Source organism: Nannospalax galili, unplaced genomic scaffold (genome assembly GCF_000622305.1).
Source record: "Nannospalax galili isolate Female #2095 unplaced genomic scaffold, S.galili_v1.0 scaffold668, whole genome shotgun sequence".
In the NCBI taxonomy this organism is placed as follows: domain Eukaryota; kingdom Metazoa; phylum Chordata; class Mammalia; order Rodentia; family Spalacidae; genus Nannospalax; species Nannospalax galili.
The window spans coordinates 1,771,218-1,791,455 of NW_008358090.1; the positions used below are offsets into that span (position 1 = coordinate 1,771,218).

The 20,238-nt window shown below is 51.6% G+C and overlaps 1 protein-coding gene across 12 annotated transcripts in view; it reads right to left on the reverse strand.

The window, feature by feature from the left end:
* Positions 1-20,238, reverse strand: part of Pkd1 (polycystin 1, transient receptor potential channel interacting) — a 39,291-nt gene that overhangs the window by 17,976 nt on the left and 1,077 nt on the right. For 7 of the 12 annotated variants that reach the window (XR_003847499.1, XM_029557714.1, XM_029557716.1 and 4 more), the window contains exons 2-21: positions 17,625-17,696; positions 17,442-17,513; positions 17,098-17,267; positions 16,158-16,826; positions 15,843-16,026; positions 14,507-14,727; positions 14,149-14,264; positions 11,397-11,523; positions 10,900-11,135; positions 9,758-10,510; positions 8,352-8,483; positions 7,965-8,140; positions 7,528-7,661; positions 3,323-6,945; positions 2,978-3,127; positions 1,640-1,783; positions 1,275-1,554; positions 994-1,207; positions 765-924; positions 289-438 (exon numbers count right to left, since the gene is read on the reverse strand). Coding sequence is in view for 11 of the 12 variants with exons in the window: in XM_029557714.1 (XP_029413574.1) it covers positions 289-438; positions 765-924; positions 994-1,207; positions 1,275-1,554; positions 1,640-1,783; positions 2,978-3,127; positions 3,323-6,945; positions 7,528-7,661; positions 7,965-8,140; positions 8,352-8,483; positions 9,758-10,510; positions 10,900-11,135; positions 11,397-11,523; positions 14,149-14,264; positions 14,507-14,727; positions 15,843-16,026; positions 16,158-16,826; positions 17,098-17,267; positions 17,442-17,513; positions 17,625-17,696 (7,783 nt within the window). In the remaining variant the exon portion in view is untranslated. Of the gene's footprint in view, positions 1-288; positions 439-764; positions 925-993; positions 1,208-1,274; positions 1,555-1,639; positions 1,784-2,977; positions 3,128-3,322; positions 6,946-7,527; positions 7,662-7,964; positions 8,141-8,351; positions 8,484-9,757; positions 10,511-10,899; positions 11,136-11,396; positions 11,524-14,148; positions 14,265-14,506; positions 14,728-15,842; positions 16,027-16,157; positions 16,827-17,097; positions 17,268-17,441; positions 17,514-17,624; positions 17,697-20,238 lie in introns of those variants that run through there. The other 5 variants (XM_029557715.1, XM_029557712.1, XM_029557719.1 and 2 more) reach the window with 4 other exon arrangements.

Here is a 20,238-nt window from a genome sequence, read left to right on the forward strand (position 1 = left end):
AGTCTACAATTTGGACAATGAACACTGCAAAGGCTGGTAAGGCCACATCAGGTAAGCCTGTAAGTGGGGTATGACTAGAGGCCTGACAAGAGGGCTCACATACCTGGACTGCTCTTTCCACCCTGGACCACCCTACAGAGTCACCAAAGGAGAATGTGGGTTCATCCTGGGAGGCAACAGTGAGGCTGCCGAGAACTGGCACAGCCAAAAAGAGTTCCTGGCCTAGAGGTCCTGTCTATGCTGCATAGGACCTGTGTATGAAGGGCAGGCTATACTTGGCTGTCTTACCATACACTGGGCCAGTGCAGCAGTGATCTGCTGGATGTCATCCACGGTGTTGACCCGCAGGGAGACCAGGGTCTCTGTGATGTTCTTGCGCATCTGGGCTCGCAGCTGCCACTCATGCTTGGACTCTGCCACATCTTGGACCTGCTCATACTTGGGTAGGTGAGAAGCATAGGAGAGTCATAAGAGGCAGGACAGGCCTCCTCCAGAGGTGTTGGGAAGGGTGCTTAAATGCAGTTACAGTGTATGGGAAGGGTTTTAAGGACATGAGTTGTTTTTTCAAAGACAATACACAGGTCTCAGGGAATTAAGAGATCACCATGGGCAAGCTGCCATGGGAAGGGCCAATATGTGGTGGCTGCTGAGGGTAGGATTCAGCATTCAAAGACATCAGGGAACTTTTATGTGTTTGGGGTGTGTGGTTTCAGCCCATTCATGGAGCAGATGTAAGGGATCCCTCTCTGTCCACCTGCACTGACCTCATTGAGCACAGTGATGAGGGCCAGAGAGTATTCAATGACATGCTGGGGGTCAGCCTGCCTTAGTAGTCCAGGCAGCACACTGGCGGTCAGGCTGTGCAGCCAAGGTATGAGGTCTGCAGGACTACCATTGGGCTCTGGCAGGACAATGGGCAGAGACCTGCAGGGTAAAAGTAGACCATAAGCAGGTGATGGTCAGCCTGTGTCCCCTCCCCAGATTCCAGCTTACCTGTTGAGTGCAACCACAGCAGCACCCAGCTGGTCTTGTACAACCACAGCCAGGCCCACCTCAAACAGGGGTTGAAAGCCGGGTGGCAGAACAGCCCCATAGGTGGAGAGGCTACCCTTGTAGATGCAGAAATCCTCGCAGTAGTTCTGGCGACAGCGCCGCAGCAGTAGTGCATATACCAATGGGGCACCACCATCCTCAGCATCATGCCAGCCTGTGTATGGGCAGCATCAGCACAGAGCCCAAGCCCAAACCAGCCTCCCTGGGAAGCCCACACTCACCTGTACATTCAAAGTGCACTTTGGTGGTAAGGCCATGTACAGCATCCAATGGGAAGAGGCGACAAGAGCCTCCAAGTGGAGGGCGGTTAGGTGAGAGGCGGATGGAGGCACAGCCCTCCTCCTCACCTGAGCGGCCCAGCACAGTGAGCGTGAAGATGTAGCCCTCCCCATCATGTAGTGCACCCTGTCGTACCACCAGCCTCATGCCAGAGCTACCCGTGGATGTTGTTGTCTCATCTAGCACCAGTGTCTTGTTGCTGAAGGTTCGTGCTGCCCAACGCTGCAGGATGGAAGCATGGAGGCTGTGGTAAGGATGGTGCCCTAGCCACCTGTACAGGAGAACTTGCTGTATGCCTGTTACTCACCCCTCGCTTGAAGCCACTGCTGCAGTTGTGGCAGCGGCCCTCCAGGTATACATAAGAACTGTGGCTCACTTCATATACTGCCTGTGCCTTACAGGACACACATTCCAGGGACACAATGGGTACCCGACCACTCCGGATCAGCACCTGAGAGGGACAAGAGTGTCACAAGGAGGCCTTGCCTTCTGTGCTGCACATGTGCGGGGAAAGCTTTCTTCATGCCATTTCTATTAAGCCCAAACTTTAGGTTATCTACATCTGGGCTGGGCTAAAGTGTAAAACTCAGAAGGGTTTGCCATCTGCAGTCAGTCTGGGATCCTGCTGGCCTGGCAGTAGGAACATGGGATGGTGCATGGATAAAGGTACTCTGGTAGGCAGGGGACAGTAGTCCTCTATGTAGACCTGTCCCAGAGGTGCCAGCTACCTTGAGTGGGGCCCAGGTCAGCTTAGCCAGGTGTGACTTGCCAAGTACCATCTTCCCCAGATGACCTCATTCAGTAGGACCCTCTCCAGATAGGTGACATGAAAGACTTGGTGTTGGGGAGACAATGCCATCTGAGGCACCAGAATACAGCCTAGCAGCCCACAATGGCATGATCCATCCCTTATCATCAGAAGTGGCTATAACCTGAACAGAGGTGTCAAAGAACTGCTCACCTTCTAAACAGCTCAGGGCAGAAATGTGATAGCAAGAACTGACTCATTCTACCCAGAAGCAAAGGCATACTATGGGGACAGGCATTGCCTCCTAAGTAGGAAAAGGACTTGGTTTCTCACTACTTATCTTTCATGCTGGTGGTATAAAGTTCAGTTTTAAAATTTTATTTATGTGTATGAATGCTTTGTATGTATGTTAAGTGCACACATTATGCAATACCCATGGATGTCAGAAGAGGGCGTTGGATTCCCTGGATCTGGAGTTCTAGACAGTTGTTAGCTGCCATGTGAGTGTTGCGAACTGAACCCAAGTCCTCTGCTAGAGCAGAAAGTGCTGAGTCATCTCTCCAGCCCCTCTTTTTACAAATCACATTGTATAGTTTTGGGTTTTTGACACAAGATTCACTATATTGCCAAGACTGGCCTAGAACTCATGATCCTCCTGCATTTCCCTTCAAAGTGTTAGGATTATACAAGTGTGTACTGCCATGCCCACCTCCCCCAAGACCTTATGCTGATTTTTCAGACAGAAGCACTGCTGAGTTTGATTGATTACCAAAATCAACACCAGGTTAGAGAACTCACAGTCCTTGGGGGGTACTGCAGGAGTGACTCTGACAGAACCCACAGTGGAACAAGTACTGTCTTGGCATAGGGCCCTGCTGGGGTGGGGACAGCACCTACCGTCTGGTTGGTGGCCTCCTCCTTCCGGCCTGCCTTCCACACAGTGAGGTTAAAGGTGTATTCCACACCAGCCTCCAGGCGCTCCATAGGGATGGTGACCATGCTGCTCCCACGGGGCCCGAAGTTCAGCACACACCCACCTGCCTCACTCTATGGCAGCAAATAAGGGAGACAAGAAGTAGAAGACCTACGACCAGCCTCACAGCAAAGCCTATCCTAGAATACCCTTTCCCATGCTGGGGCTAACACCTACCCCAGAGATAAGTCAAGTGCTAGGCATTCACTGGACAAGATGTATGAGATAGAAGCAGGGATGATCTGTCATTCCCAGTCCCCAGGGCTCACCTGTGTTGAGGCCACACAGGCCCAGTGGAAGCTGAGTGGCGTCTGGTTGCCATCCTCCAGATTAGGGTCATAGGACTTGCTCCCATCCAGCACAAGGTCCTGTGTATCTGACCACACGCGGTACGAGCCACCTTCAATGATGGGTACTAGGCGCTCAGCAGCCATTGTCACATTGGCCTGGATGCTCTGTGCCAATGGTGTATCCCCAAACGACACCACAAACACAAAGCAGTAGTGACCCACAGGCAGTGCCAACCGAGGCAATACCAGCTGAGGCCGGCTCACATCCACACCAGGCAGTATCATGTGGGCCATGCGCCCTGGCCGTTGGCAGCTGGCAGTGCGGTATACCTCCCAGCGGTACTCAGTCTGGTAGGTTACACAGTTGCGCAGATCAACATGAGCCTCCAGGTAGTTGCGCTGGGAACGGCGCATCAGCACCTGCAGGGGCAGTGCTACCTCCACCTCAGGTTCCCTGCAGGCCAACACCTGGACAGTCACTGTGGCCTGTGCCACAAAAAAGCTCACCAGATTGGTAGCGTTCACCTCCACGCGGTAGTCCCCAGGGTGCAGGTAGGAATGGTCAGCCCAGGACTCTTCTGTGTCCTGCACTGGAGTCCCATCTCCAAAGTCCCAGCTGTAGGCCACACGCCGGGGACTGGGGCTTGTGATAGCCTCAAAACGGGCGGAACGGTTGGTGAAGCAGCGGCCACTTTGCAGTGCCACATACTGGATGATGTCCTGGACCTCCACTACAAGTGTGAGGTTCACCCCACCCAGCTCATTGAAGGCACGCACATGGATCTCCAGTAATCCTGCAGCCACGGGAGTGTAGGTGACATCACGGCCCGATAGAATGACTAGCGAGTCCCCCTGAACCTTTTGCAAAGAGAAGTACCAAGCATAGGCAACTCGGGAACCCTGCTGCACCCGGGCTGTGAAGTTTTTCTCAGTGCCTGTGGCCATACCTGGCTCACAGCAGCTGGGTACCTGCAGCCCACCAACAGGCTCCAGCACTAAGATGTGAACCTGAGCCTGGGCATGGCTCACATGGTTCTCAGCTTGCACATTTACCATGTGGTCTCCAACCCAAAAGAAACTACGAGAGAAGTGGGGACCAGGGAGTACTTCAGGGATAGTTCCGCCCACCTGTAGGCAGAAAGTGACAGCAGAGCCAGCAGCTAGCAGGATCTGAAAGTGGACTGGTTGTCCAGGTGCCACCACCTTGCCACTGGCCCACAGTACCAGGCCCACAATGGGCTCCTCCACTGTGAGGTTGTATGTGGCTGAGACCCAGCTTACCGCATTGGAAGCATTAAGTTGCACAGAGAAGGTGCCAGTAGTGTGGAATCCCACAGCAATGTGCTGGTTGTGTTTGTTGCCACCCGGCACAGTCCAGCACCAACTCACATTGGTGCCTGTAGCCAGTTGACTCCAGAAGTGTACAGTGGAACCAGCTGCCACAAAGCCACTATCTGGCTCACCAGTTCTGATACTCAGGCCACCGACAGGCACCTGTATGGCCACCTCAATTGTGGAATTGACTAAACCCAGCTGGTTCCCGGCTGTGACTGTGACCACGTGCAGGCCAGCTGTGGTAAAGGCATGGGTAGTAGATGGCTTAGAGGTCTCCCAGCTCAGTCCATCCTCCAGGGACCAAGTGTAAACAATGCCACTGCCGCCTGACAGTTCAGCATCAAGGGTGAGGCTCACATTTACAGCAGCTGGATTGGGGGAGGCAGCCACAATCAGATATCCCACAGGTTCCACAAAGTCCACAGTGCGGTTGGCTGAGGCACTGCCCAACATGTTGGTGGCCCTAAGATGGATATGGTAGGTGCTAGCCTTAAATGCTGTAAGCAAAAAGCTCTTGCCACTGCCAGAGAGTATGGGGCCACCATCCTGCTGGGCAGTCCAGCTATAGGAGATGTTGGTGCCATCCCTGACTGCAGCCTGCAGCTGCAGTGTGTGGTTGGTGGGGAAGCAGCAGCTGCCACCACCCCCTACCACCTGCAGTCCCTCAATAAATTGTAGGACATAGATGAAGATGCTGTCCTGGACAGATCCTACCTCGTTCTCAGCAGTGACAATGATGTTGAAGGTACCCACTGAACGGAAGGTGTAGGAGATAGTGGGACCACCAGGGATGGGCGTACAGTGGTCGCAGAGCACCCAGGAATAGCGTACATCGGTGCCTACCTCCAGTGAGGTGCTGAAGCTCACACTGCCATTTAGAGGCACCACTGTACGGCTGGAATTGATGGTGAGCCCTCGAACGCGCAGCTTCACCGTCACATTGAGTTGGGCCTCACTGTGACTCACCTCATTCCAGCCAGCCACCCTGACAGTGAAGTCACCCGTGCTATTGTAGATATGGATGACCTCGGGGCCCTTATACTGGCTGCCATCCCCGAGTTCCCATAGGTAGGTGGCAGGGTGCCCATGGCCCATGGTAGAGAAAAGGTAAGGCTGCTGCAGCTCCAGCACATGGGAACCATTGATCCCAATACCAGTGATTAGCAAAGGCTCCTGTACCTCCACAAAAGCCGAATCATTGATGGCAGAGACATTATTGGACACGGTGACTGTCACCAAGTAGGAACCTGGTTTTTGGTAGATAAATGTCACTTCAGAGTCTCCAGTTTGGGTGGGGGTGGTGTCTTCTGTGCCAAAGTCCCAGGTATAGCGATAGGGGAATGGGGGCCAGGAGCAGGCCACCAGCCGGGCTTCATCCCCAAGTTGTACAAACTGCCTCTCAGGTTGCAGTGTAACGTTGCCTACCTCAGGCTCCACACAAACACTGGTAAAGTAGTGTGCCTTGTTCACATGGCTTGACAGGACCAAGGCCAGTGGGAATATACCACTCTGTGTGAAGTTGTGTGTCACCACGGGATACCCCTGAATAACTGTGTTGGAGGAGCCATCCCCAAATATCCAGTCAAAGAGGTAATGGGCAGGGTCTCCAGTGACATGGGCTGTAAGCTTGGCATTGGGCTGTGTGGGGATGCAGGTGGCAGGCTCTATTCGCAATACCTCTAGGACAAAGACCCACACATGCAAGCTTTGACTCAAGTGGCCCACAGGGCTGGTTGCACCCACTGTCACCGTACAGTTCTGTGCCTTCAGGTACACATGCTGCACTGTGGCCTCTGGGCCCATGAACACTGTGCCATCTCCCATGTCAAACGTCCATGTGATGTTGTCACCTGACTCCACAGCAGCGTCGACCACCATGGGGGCTCCCTGCTCTACAGATGGGTTCAAGGACACAGTTAGTCCATGGAGCTCCTGGAAGACATGGATGTCTGCATGTGCCACCACACTGCTCACCGTGTTGTTGACCTTCAAAACGATGTGGTAGGTGCCCGTCTTGGCATACGTATGGTTGAGTGCTGGTTGGTTCTGAGTTAGGACAGGGGAGCCATCCCCAAAGTCCCAAGTGTATAGCACACCACCAGATGAGGGCAGCGGGTATGGGGAAAAGGTTATGGGTTGGCCAGCCACCAGGACGCTGCTACTTATGCCCACAGCCACACTGGGAAGCACAGAGCGCACACTCACAGGTACTTGCTGAGTCAGGTTCTCGTAGGAGTTGGACACAAGGACAGTCAAGTTGTACTCACCTGTGGAGACAGGCCCAAGTGGGATTTCCTGTTCACAGAATCCCTACCTAGCACCTGGTAGCACTGCTTGGGAATAATCTTCCTTAAAGCTTCAACAGGTATGCTATGCCCTTGGACCTGGCCCATGTAGTCATACCCAACCCAGGCCAGGTACAGGGCAGAACATCTAGAGTCTGCAATGAGCAAGAAGATGGACAGGGCCATCTCTGAGCACAGCTGCATGAAGGTGAACATGGAAGTGAATGTCAGCACAGCAGGATTAAGTCTGTACCACATGCCAAAGACAGGGCACTAGTGTATGGGACTGCAGGAATTTTAAAAATAATTAGACATTAACCCCTTCTTCCTCCCCCCAAAAGGCTGAGAGTTTGAGATGAGAGGCCAATTTCTGACAAATTCAAATTGGAGAATTCAGGAACCCTGTCAACCTCCCACTCAATGCATTGGTGATCCCCTTCATCCAAGTTAGGACCTTAGGCCACCAATCCAGGCTGGGTCAGAGTAGAGGTGATAAGGCTCTCCCCACCCCAGGAGTGGGCTTCCCAAGCTCAGGGTCTGCAACGTAGCAGCTCTGCCCCTCACCTGGAGCAGTGTAAACATGTGTGGTGTTGTGTTCCACCAGCACCTGGGCTACTGTGGGGTCTGGAACCTGGAAGGACTCGTCATATGGAGGCTTGAACTGGCTGAGCACCTGCTCCCCATCCCCAAAGGTCCACCTGCCAGGGTAACAGGCAGGCAGTGAGCAGGCAAGATGAGTAGGTAGGGTGCCCCTTGGTTCTGAATGCAACTTCTTGTACAGTTACTCCTTCCTAGCTCCTGGGTTCAACCTACTACCTAAGTCTGCTACACAAGGGCCTCTGCCCCTCACATGGTCCTACCCACCAGCATGACCAATAGAGGAAACTGGGTCAGAGAAGCAGCTCTCTGAACCAGGATCCCAGGACCAAAGCTAGAGAGGCAGCCCCCACCCAGGCCCTGACCAGCTAACCACTTCCCCATCTAGGTCCAGAAGTACTTACAGAAAGGCCACCTCCACAGCTGAGTCCACCAGCACACCACCCATCAGTACCAGTGTGGCATTGGGGGACAGCACAGATGGCACTGCAGAAACCCATAGCCCCCGCATCCTATTCATCCGTTCCACAGTGACGTTGTAGTTCACAGTGACATTGCTCACATGGTTAGAGGCTGTTAGCTAAGGAGACAGGCATTAGTGGGTATGGGTCCCAGAGGCACTGAGGATAGACCAATGGGTGAAAGGCCCTGAGCCCCAACTCAGCAGCCTCCCACACTCACCCACAGTTGTGGCCAGGTCCTCAGGGGCAAAGCAAAGCAGAACAGAAGGCAAAAGTGAGCACCCAGCTATCCCAGAACCCTGAACCCCCCCTCCACTGGCCCCCACCTACCGAGAGCTTAAAGATGGCAGCACTCTGGTAGATTACATTAAAGACAGCATTGTGGAAGGTCAGGGATTGCTTGTCATCAATGGTCCACCGGAAGGCCACATCTGAGCCAGCTTCTGCCACAGCATTATACCGCTATGGGAAAGACATGACATTGGGCCAAGGCTATGATTCTGCTTCAGCCTGCGCTGACTGCCCCCAGGCCCCATCTACCCACATGGACATGCCTCCTTCAGGGCTGCTAGGGAATTCTGTACATGGTACACAAAGGCACAAGGGGGTCAACCAGCTGAGCCTTAACTGCAAGACACTCATGTGTAGGAGCACAAAGAAGTGCCCAGGGCCATCTTGGCTTAGAAGCTACATGGTACAGTAGCCAAGCTTGGGTAGCCAACCACTGAGGGCCAGGTTCAAGGCCACCTCTCTAATCTCCAGCCATGTGGCTTTGATTTCACCTTGACCTCTTTTTGCCTCAGTTTCTGCATCTTTTTTTTTTTTTTCTTTTTTTGTCTTTTTGAGACAGGGTCTCCCTGTAGCCCCAGCTGTCCTGGAACTCACTATGTAGACCAGGCTAGCCTTGAACTCACAAAGATCCGCCTGCCTCTGCCTTCCAAGTGCTGGGATTAAAAGCATGCACCACCACGCCCGGCCTGGTTTCTGCATCTTTAAAGTGAACCTAGCATCAGCAATAAAGAGTCCCTCTGACCACTCAGTCCTCACAATCTCCCTTCTTAGCTGGATAGCCTTTGGAGAAGCACAGGAGTCTCAATGGGCCTCAAGTCTTATATGTTGACCTAGGTTAGCAGACAGAACAGGTATGTCCAAGGGAAGCCAGAAGACACAACTAGACAGACAAGTCATGGATTGACAGAAATGACCTGTTCAATGAACCCTAGTGTAGGGGTGGGCATGCTCAAGATGAGGACAGCACTATTCCCCTGGCCAATGGTTACCCACTGAGGCTTCAGATTCCACTTCAACAGGCACATGCATCAGGTAACTCTGCAAGTACCACAGACAACTCAGAAATACACTGGGACTCACAGAGGCTCAGGAAGGTTGGGAGGGCAAGTGTGACAAAGTGTTTTCATGAAACCTGAGAGTAGAAAAAGGGATCTACAGAGGAGCTGCTCCAGCAGTGACCTTTAGTAACTTAGAAATCACTAAGTGAAGCTGGGGTATAGCTCACAGTGGTAGAACTTGCCTAGCATGCTGAGTCTCTGGGTTCTATCCCTAACATCACTAAGGAAGAATATTGTTCGATAGCTGAGGGGTCCTCAACAGGTACTGCTGAAAACCACATAATAGACACTGTTTTCCTTGATGGGCAGCTGATGGGCTTACTCACTGGGAGAAGTCTCCTTGTTCTTATCATCTGGGGGTAGGGATAAGTCACAGGACATACTTACCACCAGGATGCCCTGCAGCACACGGGCCTCAGGGCTTGGCATGGCACGGAGGCCACAGATGGGCTCCTCAGCCGTCACCTTCAGGCTGAGATTGGCCTGGCTGGCTCCATTCTGTGCCACAATCTCCACTGTATGCTTCCCCTCCCTGAGCATGGGCAGCAACAGCACCGAGAACAGGGTGCCATTGGTCTCTTCAGTGCAGTCTAGCTTGAGAATATCCACTACAGGAGGACAGGCAGCTTCAAAGGGAGCACTAATGTTGCCCCCAGACCAATGAGCCATGGCGGTGGCATTGGCACCAGAGTCCAACTGAAGCACCAAGATGGAGCCGTTGGTTGGCACATAAAGGTGGCCCTCAAGGGGAACAGGGTAGATGACTCGTAGCCCAGCCACTGGGGAGACCACATTGAAGCTGCAGGACAGGTTGTACCTGGACACACTGTTGCTCACTGTGGCTTGGACTTCATAGCGTCCAGAATGCTGCAGTCCAGGGTTGGGCCTCAGACCCAGGAGGGGACTAAACTGCTCTGTAGCCAAGAGCAGCTGCAGAGAGCAGGCAGGGCCAATCCAAGCCTCCTCCAGCTGGGTAGGCAAGTGAATGGGCCAATCTGAGGCATTAGTGGAGAGGTACAGGGCAAGGCCAGGGCAGCTGGAAGCCAGGGGACAGTGTAGAAGAGCACCTGGGCCAGCATCATGCTGTAAGCCAACAAGGTCACCAGGGAGCACAGGGATATCCTGGCCATGGAAGGTGACCTATGGAAAAGGGAGGTAAGAACTGTGTCATTTAAAAGGCCTCATAAAGTCTCAGGTCAGGTCTCAGCACTGTCAATGGTGCTTCATGGAGTTCCTGAGTACTCCTGACTGGGCCAAACAGGACCCTGCCAAGACAGGGAACATGCACAGGGACAATGTGGCAGAGGTGGCTGCCCCAGGCAGAAAGAACAATCCCCCTTAGACACAAGAACAGAGCCACTGAAAGGGAGACATTAGAGCAGGGCACAGGCAAGGCCATGGGAATAGGGCTGCTGGACATTCAGATGAGCCTGCATGCTATCGGGTAAGATACCAGGAGCTTTGATTTCTAGGGGAAAGTGATCTCAGGAGCAGTTTAGAGGTATACAGACCCACATCAGGACACATACCAAGTACTGTGTAGGGGGCCCTGCAGGCACAGAGAAGAGAAATTCCTTCCATAGTGTGTAGCTGGCCCTGGGAAGCCGTGGCCCTGACGTGGACCCATTGGTGCAGTCATGAGACTGGCATGAGACATCAAATGGCACACAGACATTGACTCCAGGACACCAGTGTCCCTTGGGTACACACTTGGGGGCCAACTCAGTTCTGTTGTCAGGCTTACTGCTGTCTTCTGTGGCCGCTGCTGGAATAAGAAGGATATCAGGGGCCTGATGCACTAACAGGCCACTATAAGGGGTACCCCACTTCCCCACTACAAAACTAGACCAGGCTGAGCAGTTCCTTAGTATTCACCACCACTCCCCTTCCATTAGGGCATGCCCACCCAGGCAGGCCCCACCCAAACTATCCTAGGAACAAGGGAGCAGGAGCTGGAAACTCTGCAGAACCCATCAGTCCACCCTGAGGATGGGACCCCAATTACCATCCCATCGCAGAGCCCTACCTGCTCCTCCTGATGGTCGGTACACTTGTAGCCGCAGTTGGGCAGGTTCTCCAAGCTCCTGGGTCTCAAACTTGGCTGCAGTGAGAAAGGCTTCACGGCTGGGACTCAGGCCAGGGAATATCATTACCTGAAGGGGATGGGGTGGCCTCAGCTCCAAAGACTCTACCCCCAAGGTATAAACACGGCCCTCTTGAGACCACAATGAACCTTATTTCATGTCACTAGGATGAAATATCAGATCAAAATCATCTCTGAGCAACAGGGGGGCTGAGGCAGGAAAATCATGAGTTCAAGGCCTCCCTGGGCTACATATAAGACCTCATCTTTTTTGTGTGTGTGTGTGTGTGTTGTCTTTTTGAGACAGGGTCTCCCTGTAGCTCCAGCTGGCCTGGAACTTAGTATGTAGACCAGGCTGTCCTTGAACTCACAGATATCTGCCTGCCTCTGCCTCCTGAGTGCTGGGATTAAAGGGGTGTACCACCATGCCCAGCTATAAGACCTCATCTTTAAAAAATAAAGTCAGGGCTAGAGAAATGGTTCAGCAGTTAAGAGCACTGACTGCTCTTGCAGAGGACCCATGTTCAATTCCCAGCACTCACATGGCAGCTATGAACCATCCTTAACTCCAGTTCCAGGGGAATCCAAAGCCCTCTTCTGATCTCCGCGGCATTGCACAACATGGGTGCACTCACATTGATGCAAGCAATATACTCATACCCATAAAATAAAAATAATAAATAAAAAGCCGGATGTGGTGGCGCATGCCTTTAATCCCAGCACTCGGGAGGCAGAGGCAGGCAGATCTCTGTGAGTTCAAGGCCAGCCTGGTCTACATAGTGAGTTCCAGGACAGCTGGGGGTACAGGGAGACCCTGTCTCAAAAACAGCAAAAAAAAAAAATAAAAATAAATAAATAAATAAATAAATAAATAAATAAAATAAAAAGAAAATCAAGGGGCTAGAGAGATGGCTCAGCAGGTTAACAGCACTGGCTATTCTTACAGAAGACCCGGGCTCAAATCCCAGGTACCTACATGGAGGCTAAAAACCATCCATAACTCCAGTTCCAGGGGACCCAACGCCCTCTTCTGTCCTCTGAAGACACTGCATGACATGGGTGTAAACACATACAGGCATAACACTCATATACATAAAAATATATATATAAGTAAGCCAGGAGTAGCTTGCAGGTCCACTAGGGCTACAGGGAGACTGTCTCAAAAAAAAAAAAAAAAGTATAGAGATAGTTCAGCGTTTAATGCTCTTTCAGAGGACCTGGATTTGATTCCCAGCATCTACAATGCAGCTAGCTACCATCTGTAATTCCAGTTCCAGGGTATTCAATGTCTTCTGGCCTCTGCAGTCACTGCACATGGGTACACTCACATAAAAAAAGTTAAATAAATAAGTTCTTTTTTTGTTTTTGTCTTTTTGAAGCAGGATCTCCCTGTAGCCCCAGCTATCCTGGAACTCACTATGTAGACCAGGCTGGCCTTGAACTCACAGAGATCTGCCTGCCTCTGCCTCCGAAGTGCTGGGACTACAGGCATGTGCCACCATGCCCGGCTCATAAATAAGTTCTTTTAAAAAAAAAATTAGGGACTGAAGAGATGGCTCAGTGGTTAAGAGAACTGACTGTTCTTGCAGAGGACCTGGGTTTGGTTCCCAGTATCCATCTGACACCCTCTTCTGACCTCCATGGGCACTGCATGACATGACTGCACTTACAAACATGGAGATACTACACTCATACACATTAAAAAGTAATGAATGGGGGCTGGAGAGATGGCTCAGTGGTTAGGAGCACTGACTGCTCTTGCAGAAGACCTGGGTTTGATTCCCAGCACCCACATGGCGGCTACAAACCATCTTTAACTCCAGTTCCAGGGGAATCCAAAATCCTCTCTGACCTCCACGGCACTGCACAACATGAGTGCACTTACTTACATGCAGGCAATACACTCATACACATAAAATAAAAATAATAAAATGCTTTTAAAAAGTAATGAATAAATAGGCTGGGCGTGATGGCTCACGCCTTTAATTCCAGCACTCGGGAGGCAGAGGTAAGCAAATCTCTGAGTTCGAGGCCAGCCTGGTCTGTTAGTGAGTTCCAGGACAGCTGGGGCTACAGGGAGACCCTGTCTCAAAAAGACCAAAAAAAAAATTGTATGTATATATATATAACAATTTATTTATTCATTACTTAAGACCAAAATATATATATATACACACACACAATTTATTTATTCATTACTTTTTTTTTTTGTCTTTTTGAGACAGGGTCTCCCTGTAGCCCCAGCTGACCTGGAATTCACTATGTAGACCAGGCTAGCCTCGAACTCACAGAGATTTGCTTACCTCTGCCTCCCGAGTGCTGGAATTAAAGGCGTGCGCCACCACACCCGGCTAAATTTAATTAAAAAAAAAAAATTAAATCACCAGAGAAGGGTTCAGGAGAAGCAATTTTTCTAAATGAGGGACTAGATGCTTGCCATCTCTGTGCTCTGAGGATTTTTCAAACTCCCACCCAGGGTATATTCAACAATTTTAACAAGTTCTACCAAAATCAACATTTTTTAAGGGGTGGGGTACTAGGGATTGAACCCAGAGCCTCACCAATGCTAGGAAACTAATCTACTACCAAGCCACAGCACCAGCCCCCAATTTAATTTTTAGAGACACAGCAGTAGAGTAATGCAAGACCTCTGGAGCTACAGAACAGTTTCTTGACCATGGAGAGTCTGGCCTACCTCCACAGGCTTCTGGGGGCTCAGAAGGACTTCCTGCGGTGCCAGGGGATGCAGTGGTCCTGGCAGACCCCTACCAGGCACTCCCACGAGGATGTTCTCAGCATCCCACACAGGGCCTGGGGGTAGTGTGCAATGAGATGCCAAGGCCAGGAGAGGGACAGTAAGGAAACATCCAGGCTGGAACTGGACATGGGGCCAAGCCACCCAGCTACCTCCCCCAATTCCCTCCATCTTTGTTTCTGCTAGTTCAGCCCCAACCCAGTCACAAGAATAAGCATTCAGCAAATATATGGCTAACACTAAGCACAAGAAGACAAACAGAGAAAAAGGGCAGTCCCCACCACCCAGCAGCCCATACCTCCAGGCCGCAGTTCACAGACATAGCTATGCGGCGCCGAACACAGGTCTGTGTTGCACTGCCCAGCAGGCCCCAGCCGCACACAGTGCTCTGCTGTGGCTGGGTGTGGCTCCCCAGGCAGCCAGTTCTGGCAGCTCTCCAGACTGAAAGCCTCACCCTGGGGAGTCGGACCTGTTTCTGCCCCCTCCACAGATGAGAAGCCAATCCATACATCCAGGCTCCTGTGGATTCAAGGCAGACTCAAGGGAGGGCCAGGCACTCAAGGGGTAACTCTGTCTTCCCTCTGGGGGCATGCTTCTCACAACACCCTGGTAGATGGACCCTATCACATTCATTTTCCAAGTGGCAAAACCAAGCCTCAGAGATATGACCCAGCAAGGAAGGCCCACAAACCTAGGCCCACAGCAGCATCCACCCAGAAGCATGTCCATGGAGCCAGTTCCTCTTGGGGCCCCACCTCAGATCTGAGCAAGGACAAGTCACCATACCTCACCCTGCAGGGAGGCTCCAGGTGCCACATCTGAGGACCAAGACTGTCTCACATTGTACTCCCAGGGGTACTACCTGACAGCTTTACCAAGGCAGGGCTTAGAGATCTATGGCCCAGCTTAGGCACAGGTATACGCTTAGATGTGAGCATGAGCCTGGACTCACAGTAGGGCTCTGTTTCCATGTAAGTACACTGTCATTCATTAACTGGATGATCTTAGAGAAGAGCCTTAACCACTCTGGGCCTCGATTTCCCCTTCTTGACCCAGGGAATGTGAAAGACACGATCAGCCACCTATTAGACAGAAGTCTCTACCCTACCCATGAAATAGACCCCCCCAACAAGAGAGGTGGAGTCTATCCTCATCCTCTACCCCAAACACTGAGGACTCCTGAACAAGGGTCTGGCCCACTGTACAAGTCCCTACAAGCCTGGGAAAGGCACAGGAGTCCAATATGCTTTCCACAGATAGGTAGCATGCAGTAATCCTGTCCTTTACCAGGAAGGGAATGAGCATGGGAACATGAGAAGCAGGAATTACAGCTTCAGTGGTCACTGAGAACCAGCCCTGTAAGCAGGATCCACATCCCTCTCCCATAGGGAAGACTGGAGGCCTGGACCCAACTCTGACCTGTGACATATCCCAAAAGTGTTTAGAGACACTTCCTCCACCCACATCCATTTCTACACCTGCAGAGATGCCAGGAATGGCCACCAGTGCGGTAGGACACAGATGTCCAGCTATCACCAGCTCTCCTCCTAAGCCTCCACAGGGCTTGGGCTACACCAAGCATCCTGACCAATCCCTATCTACTTTGATCTTTATAGGGTTTGAGGGGCAGGCACCTGGTAACTTGGGAGACCAAGAAGTGTTGGATGGCAGGATTGTCCACCATGGCCAGAGCAGCCCCAGCCCAGGTCCGGCATTGTTCCTGTGCCTGCAGCCAGGATGCCTTCTCCGCCACTAGGCGATAGCAGTGCCCATTCCCAGGAAAGATCTCTGTGTCCGAGGGGCAGAGCGGGTGCACCACTGGGGGATGGATGATGGGCAAATAAGACATCAAGGTATGCCTAAGGCTAGAGTGCCAAGCTCTGCCCTACCCCAGCTAAGAGGGAAGGGAGAGAAGGAGGGGGTGACCCAGGGCTCAGTGGGCTAGGCACCTTGGGTGGACTCCCTGTCCAGGGCCAGGATGCTATAGGTGACCTCAAGGGCTGAGCCTCCACGGTGCCGGATGCTGAGTTCAAGGCTCTCATCACTGTGCACGAAGGATGGGCATACGAGCTCCAGGGCAGCAGGTACCACCTCTACTTGTGCCTCTGTCTCCAGCAGAGCTGAACCAACCCCCAAGGCCATCACAGCTGTCACGTGATAGTGCCCAGGTAGCAGAAAGGAGTGGGTGATAGTGGGGCCAGCCATGTCCACCTCAGGGGAGCCATCACCAAAGTCCCAGCGTGTGGAGCTGATGGGCAGGGGAGCAGTGATGTAGAAGTCTGCTGGCCGGCCAGAGGCCAGGGGTCCATGGGGCCCCACTAGGGTGGCCCCTGGGGAAGCAGGGAAGACATGCTGGAGCAGGGTAGGGCCCCCACAGGCAGAGGTAGGGGGTAGCGTGATGCTGGAACACCAGGACAAGCAGGCCACAGAAGTGTTGGAGAGCTGGCCTGATCCACACAGGCACCAGCCCTGCTCTGAGAGGGCAGCGAGGCCCTCACCAACTGAGAAGCAGAAGGCACTGCAGGCCTCAGGCTCCAGTGGTCCCACATGGGCAGAGAAGGCCACCACTGCCACAGCACCTGAGCTGTTATCAGGGAGGCAGGCAATATACTCCTCACCTGGAAGAGACAGACATGCTGGTCCCAGGGGCCTACCTTCTCCTAGCAGCACTCTGTTCTCTCATGTACTCTTCTTAGACCCCAGGTCAGAACCCTCTCACTTTCAGAAAGTCCTTCTAGACCCTATCTGGCCTTTGTGTCCCCATGTATCCCTTTCCCTGGCCCTCATCTGCCACCCCACCAGGTTGAGGGCTCTATTCTGCCTGGGTCCTGCCCAGCAGGGAAGCACAATGTCATCCCTATCATCTTGCTCCACACGCCCTGCACTCACCACAGGTGCTGTCCAACAAAGGTATGCTGAGAAGGGGCTGGCCGGCCAATGGGATTGGCCCTCTGCATGTGGTTGCCTCAGACTGTATCACACGAACCTGTTGTTCCTCTACCCAGGGTGGCAGCCACGCCAGATCACAGTTGCATTCAAATGGATTCCCACTCAGGTTTCTGCAAGGGAAGGGTGGGTATGGGGCACCAGGCTAGCAAGGGCCACCATGACAGATTAGCTTCCCACTGCCCACAGCTCTTGAAACTGGGAGGGTCCAGGGTCCAGGGCAGGAGGACAGAGATGTTGGAGACAGAGTCCAGCTACTGATACCCACTAAAAACAGAGCAACTTACATTTCACTTAAATTAAATAAATTAGCAAATACTCCTTCTTCTAATGTAGAAATCCTATTGTTGCTTATATCCCTGTAAGAAAGAAAGATTGGGCAGAGTGTGACCCTTTGGTGACAGGCAACTCTTCCTGCCCATCCTGAGTAAACCCTAGTGGGGCAGGTACAGCAGGGAGGAGACACTCACAGCTCTACCAGTGCTGAGAGGTTCACCAGGAGCCTGACGTCCAGCGTCTGGAGCAGGTTGTGGGACAGGTCTCTGAGGAACAAGTAGCTGTGGTTCAGAATAGGAGCCCTAGGCTGGCTATGAGGCCAACCCTGGTTCCCATCAGGAGCTTACCAGCAAACAAAGCTACAGCCTCCCACCCTACAAGCCCTCCATTCCCAGGGATCACAAGAGGTCTTTTTCTCATGAAAGGTATGAACACTCATCTGAGGAAGCTGAGATAAAAGAGCTGGGGCCCTCCCTCAGCACTCTGCAACTATCTCAGCCTTGCCACACAGCAGGGCTACACAGAATCACTGACCCTGAGCACCTGGACAGGCACTATTTCATGTGGCCCCTGTAGTTCCTCCCCCAAAGGAGAGGCTTGGGCTGCCTCCAGCTCAACAGAGGGACCCCATAACACCAAGGTCTGGCTCCCCACACCCCCTGGGGCTCAGGGTTCACCAGGGCTGAGCTGAGGGACCCAGCTAATAGTAGAAGTAGGTTTGAAAGATGTTCCCAAGATGCAGTGGGGTCAAAAAATGAGATAAATGAGGAGGAACCCTGATGGGTGACCCCATACCACAGGGATGGTGATGGCATACAATAAATCTCCCCAAACAGGCAATCGAAAACTCTGAATTCAGGAATGAGGGAATGCTTAGCATTGTTAGAGTGCTTGCCACACAAGCAAGAGGCCTAGAGTTAGGACACCCAGAATCCACAAAAATGCTGGCTAACAAGACTAGCTATACCTGCAAGTTCTAAGTTTGATTGAGAGACTCTGTCTAAAAAGATAAAGTGGAAGAGCAATCAAGAAAGATTCTCAACAGCAACTTCGGACATTTCTACATGCACCCTTACACACATGTACACACATGTTCACCTACACACATACAGACATGCATACAAACATACATACCATATACACACATACACATGAAAAGAAGGAAAGAAAAACCTGACTGCACCAAAGAGATGATATGAAGGCTCATCTAGCGGGCACCAGTGAGAAGAATCAAGAAATATGGAAATGTGGGCTGGGGAGATAGCACAATTGGTAAAGTGCTTGCTATGCAAGCATGAGGACCTGAGATTGACCACTCAGAATCCATTTAAAAAGCCAGGAGTGGCAGTGCACACTTGTAACACAGCACTAGGGAGGTGAAGACAGGTGGACCCGAGTTACTAGCTCAGCAGCCCAGTCTAATTCAGCAAGCTCCAGACCAATGAGAAACTGTCTCAAAATACAAATAGACGGTGGTCCTAAGGAGTGACAACCAAGGTTATCTTCCAACCTACACAACACACACACACACACACACGCACACACACACGCACACACGCACGCATGCACGTGCGAAATGTGGGAACATGAATGTGTGCTAATTTTTCATTATGTCCATTAATTGGAATTGGAGTGGATAAACTGACAGAAAGGCAGGAGTCACTGAAAAGCACTGACCTGTGAGAACATCAGGAGGGAAACAGGATGAGAACACAGTACAAGCACCAGAGTCAGAGCCTAGCCCTGTAACTCAAGTCATGTGTAACCTGTGACAAAGCCAGAACAAACTACCAACTAGGGGTGGTCATGTGTTTGCAAAGCATGAACCTGTGTAATCACAAAAACAAAGCAGCAAGACAAGAGATGTGGCTGGGCCTGGTGGCACACACACTTGGCAGCTGAAGCAGGAGGATCATCACAATTTCCAGAGCAGCCAAGGCTACATAGTGAGATTACCATCTCAAAACTAAAAACCAGGACGAGAGAGATGGCTCAGCAGTTAAAAGCACTGGCTGCTCCAACAGAGGACTAGGTTAGGTTCCCATCACCCACATGGTGGTTCACATTGATCCCTAACTCCAATTTCAGGGGATTCATTGCCCTCTTCTGGCCTCTCCAGACATTGCAAGCAACTTAAATATATGCAAGCAAAATACTCATACCCATAAATAAAATATTAATTTTTTGGTCTTTTTTGAGACACTGTCTCCCTATTGCCCCAGCTTGTCTGAACTTGCAATGTAGACCAGGCTGGCCTTGAACTCACAGAGCTCTGCCTGCCTCTGCCTCCTGAGTGCTGGGATTAAAGGCATACGCCACCAGGCCCAGCAAATACTAATTTTTTTTAAAAGCTAAAAACCAACAGACCCAACTACATCCCCAAATAAACAACCTTCACACAAAAGATCATGGATAAAATAAAAAAGCAAACTACAGTCTGGAATTGTTGCTACAGCATACATCTTAAGGGTCGGCTGTTTAGAAGGCTGATGCAGGGGGATATAGTAAGCCCAGGAAGGCGTTCTAGGCCAGTTTGTGCAATACAGTGAGATTCCTCAAAGCAACAACAACCAAAACCTAGGCTTAGAAAAGTACTAGTAATTCAGATGACCCATTAAATACAGGCCAAATGCACCCTTGATGTAAACCCTGTGAATAAATTATTCAGCAAAAGCCAAAGAATCCCTTGGGCTAGGGATGTAGCGCAGTGGTGGAGCACTTGCCTGTCAGGTTTGCTAGGTTCCATCTCCAGTACCACTATCACCAAAAAAAAAAAAAAAAGGCTCCAATCAAAAGGAAAAAAGGAGC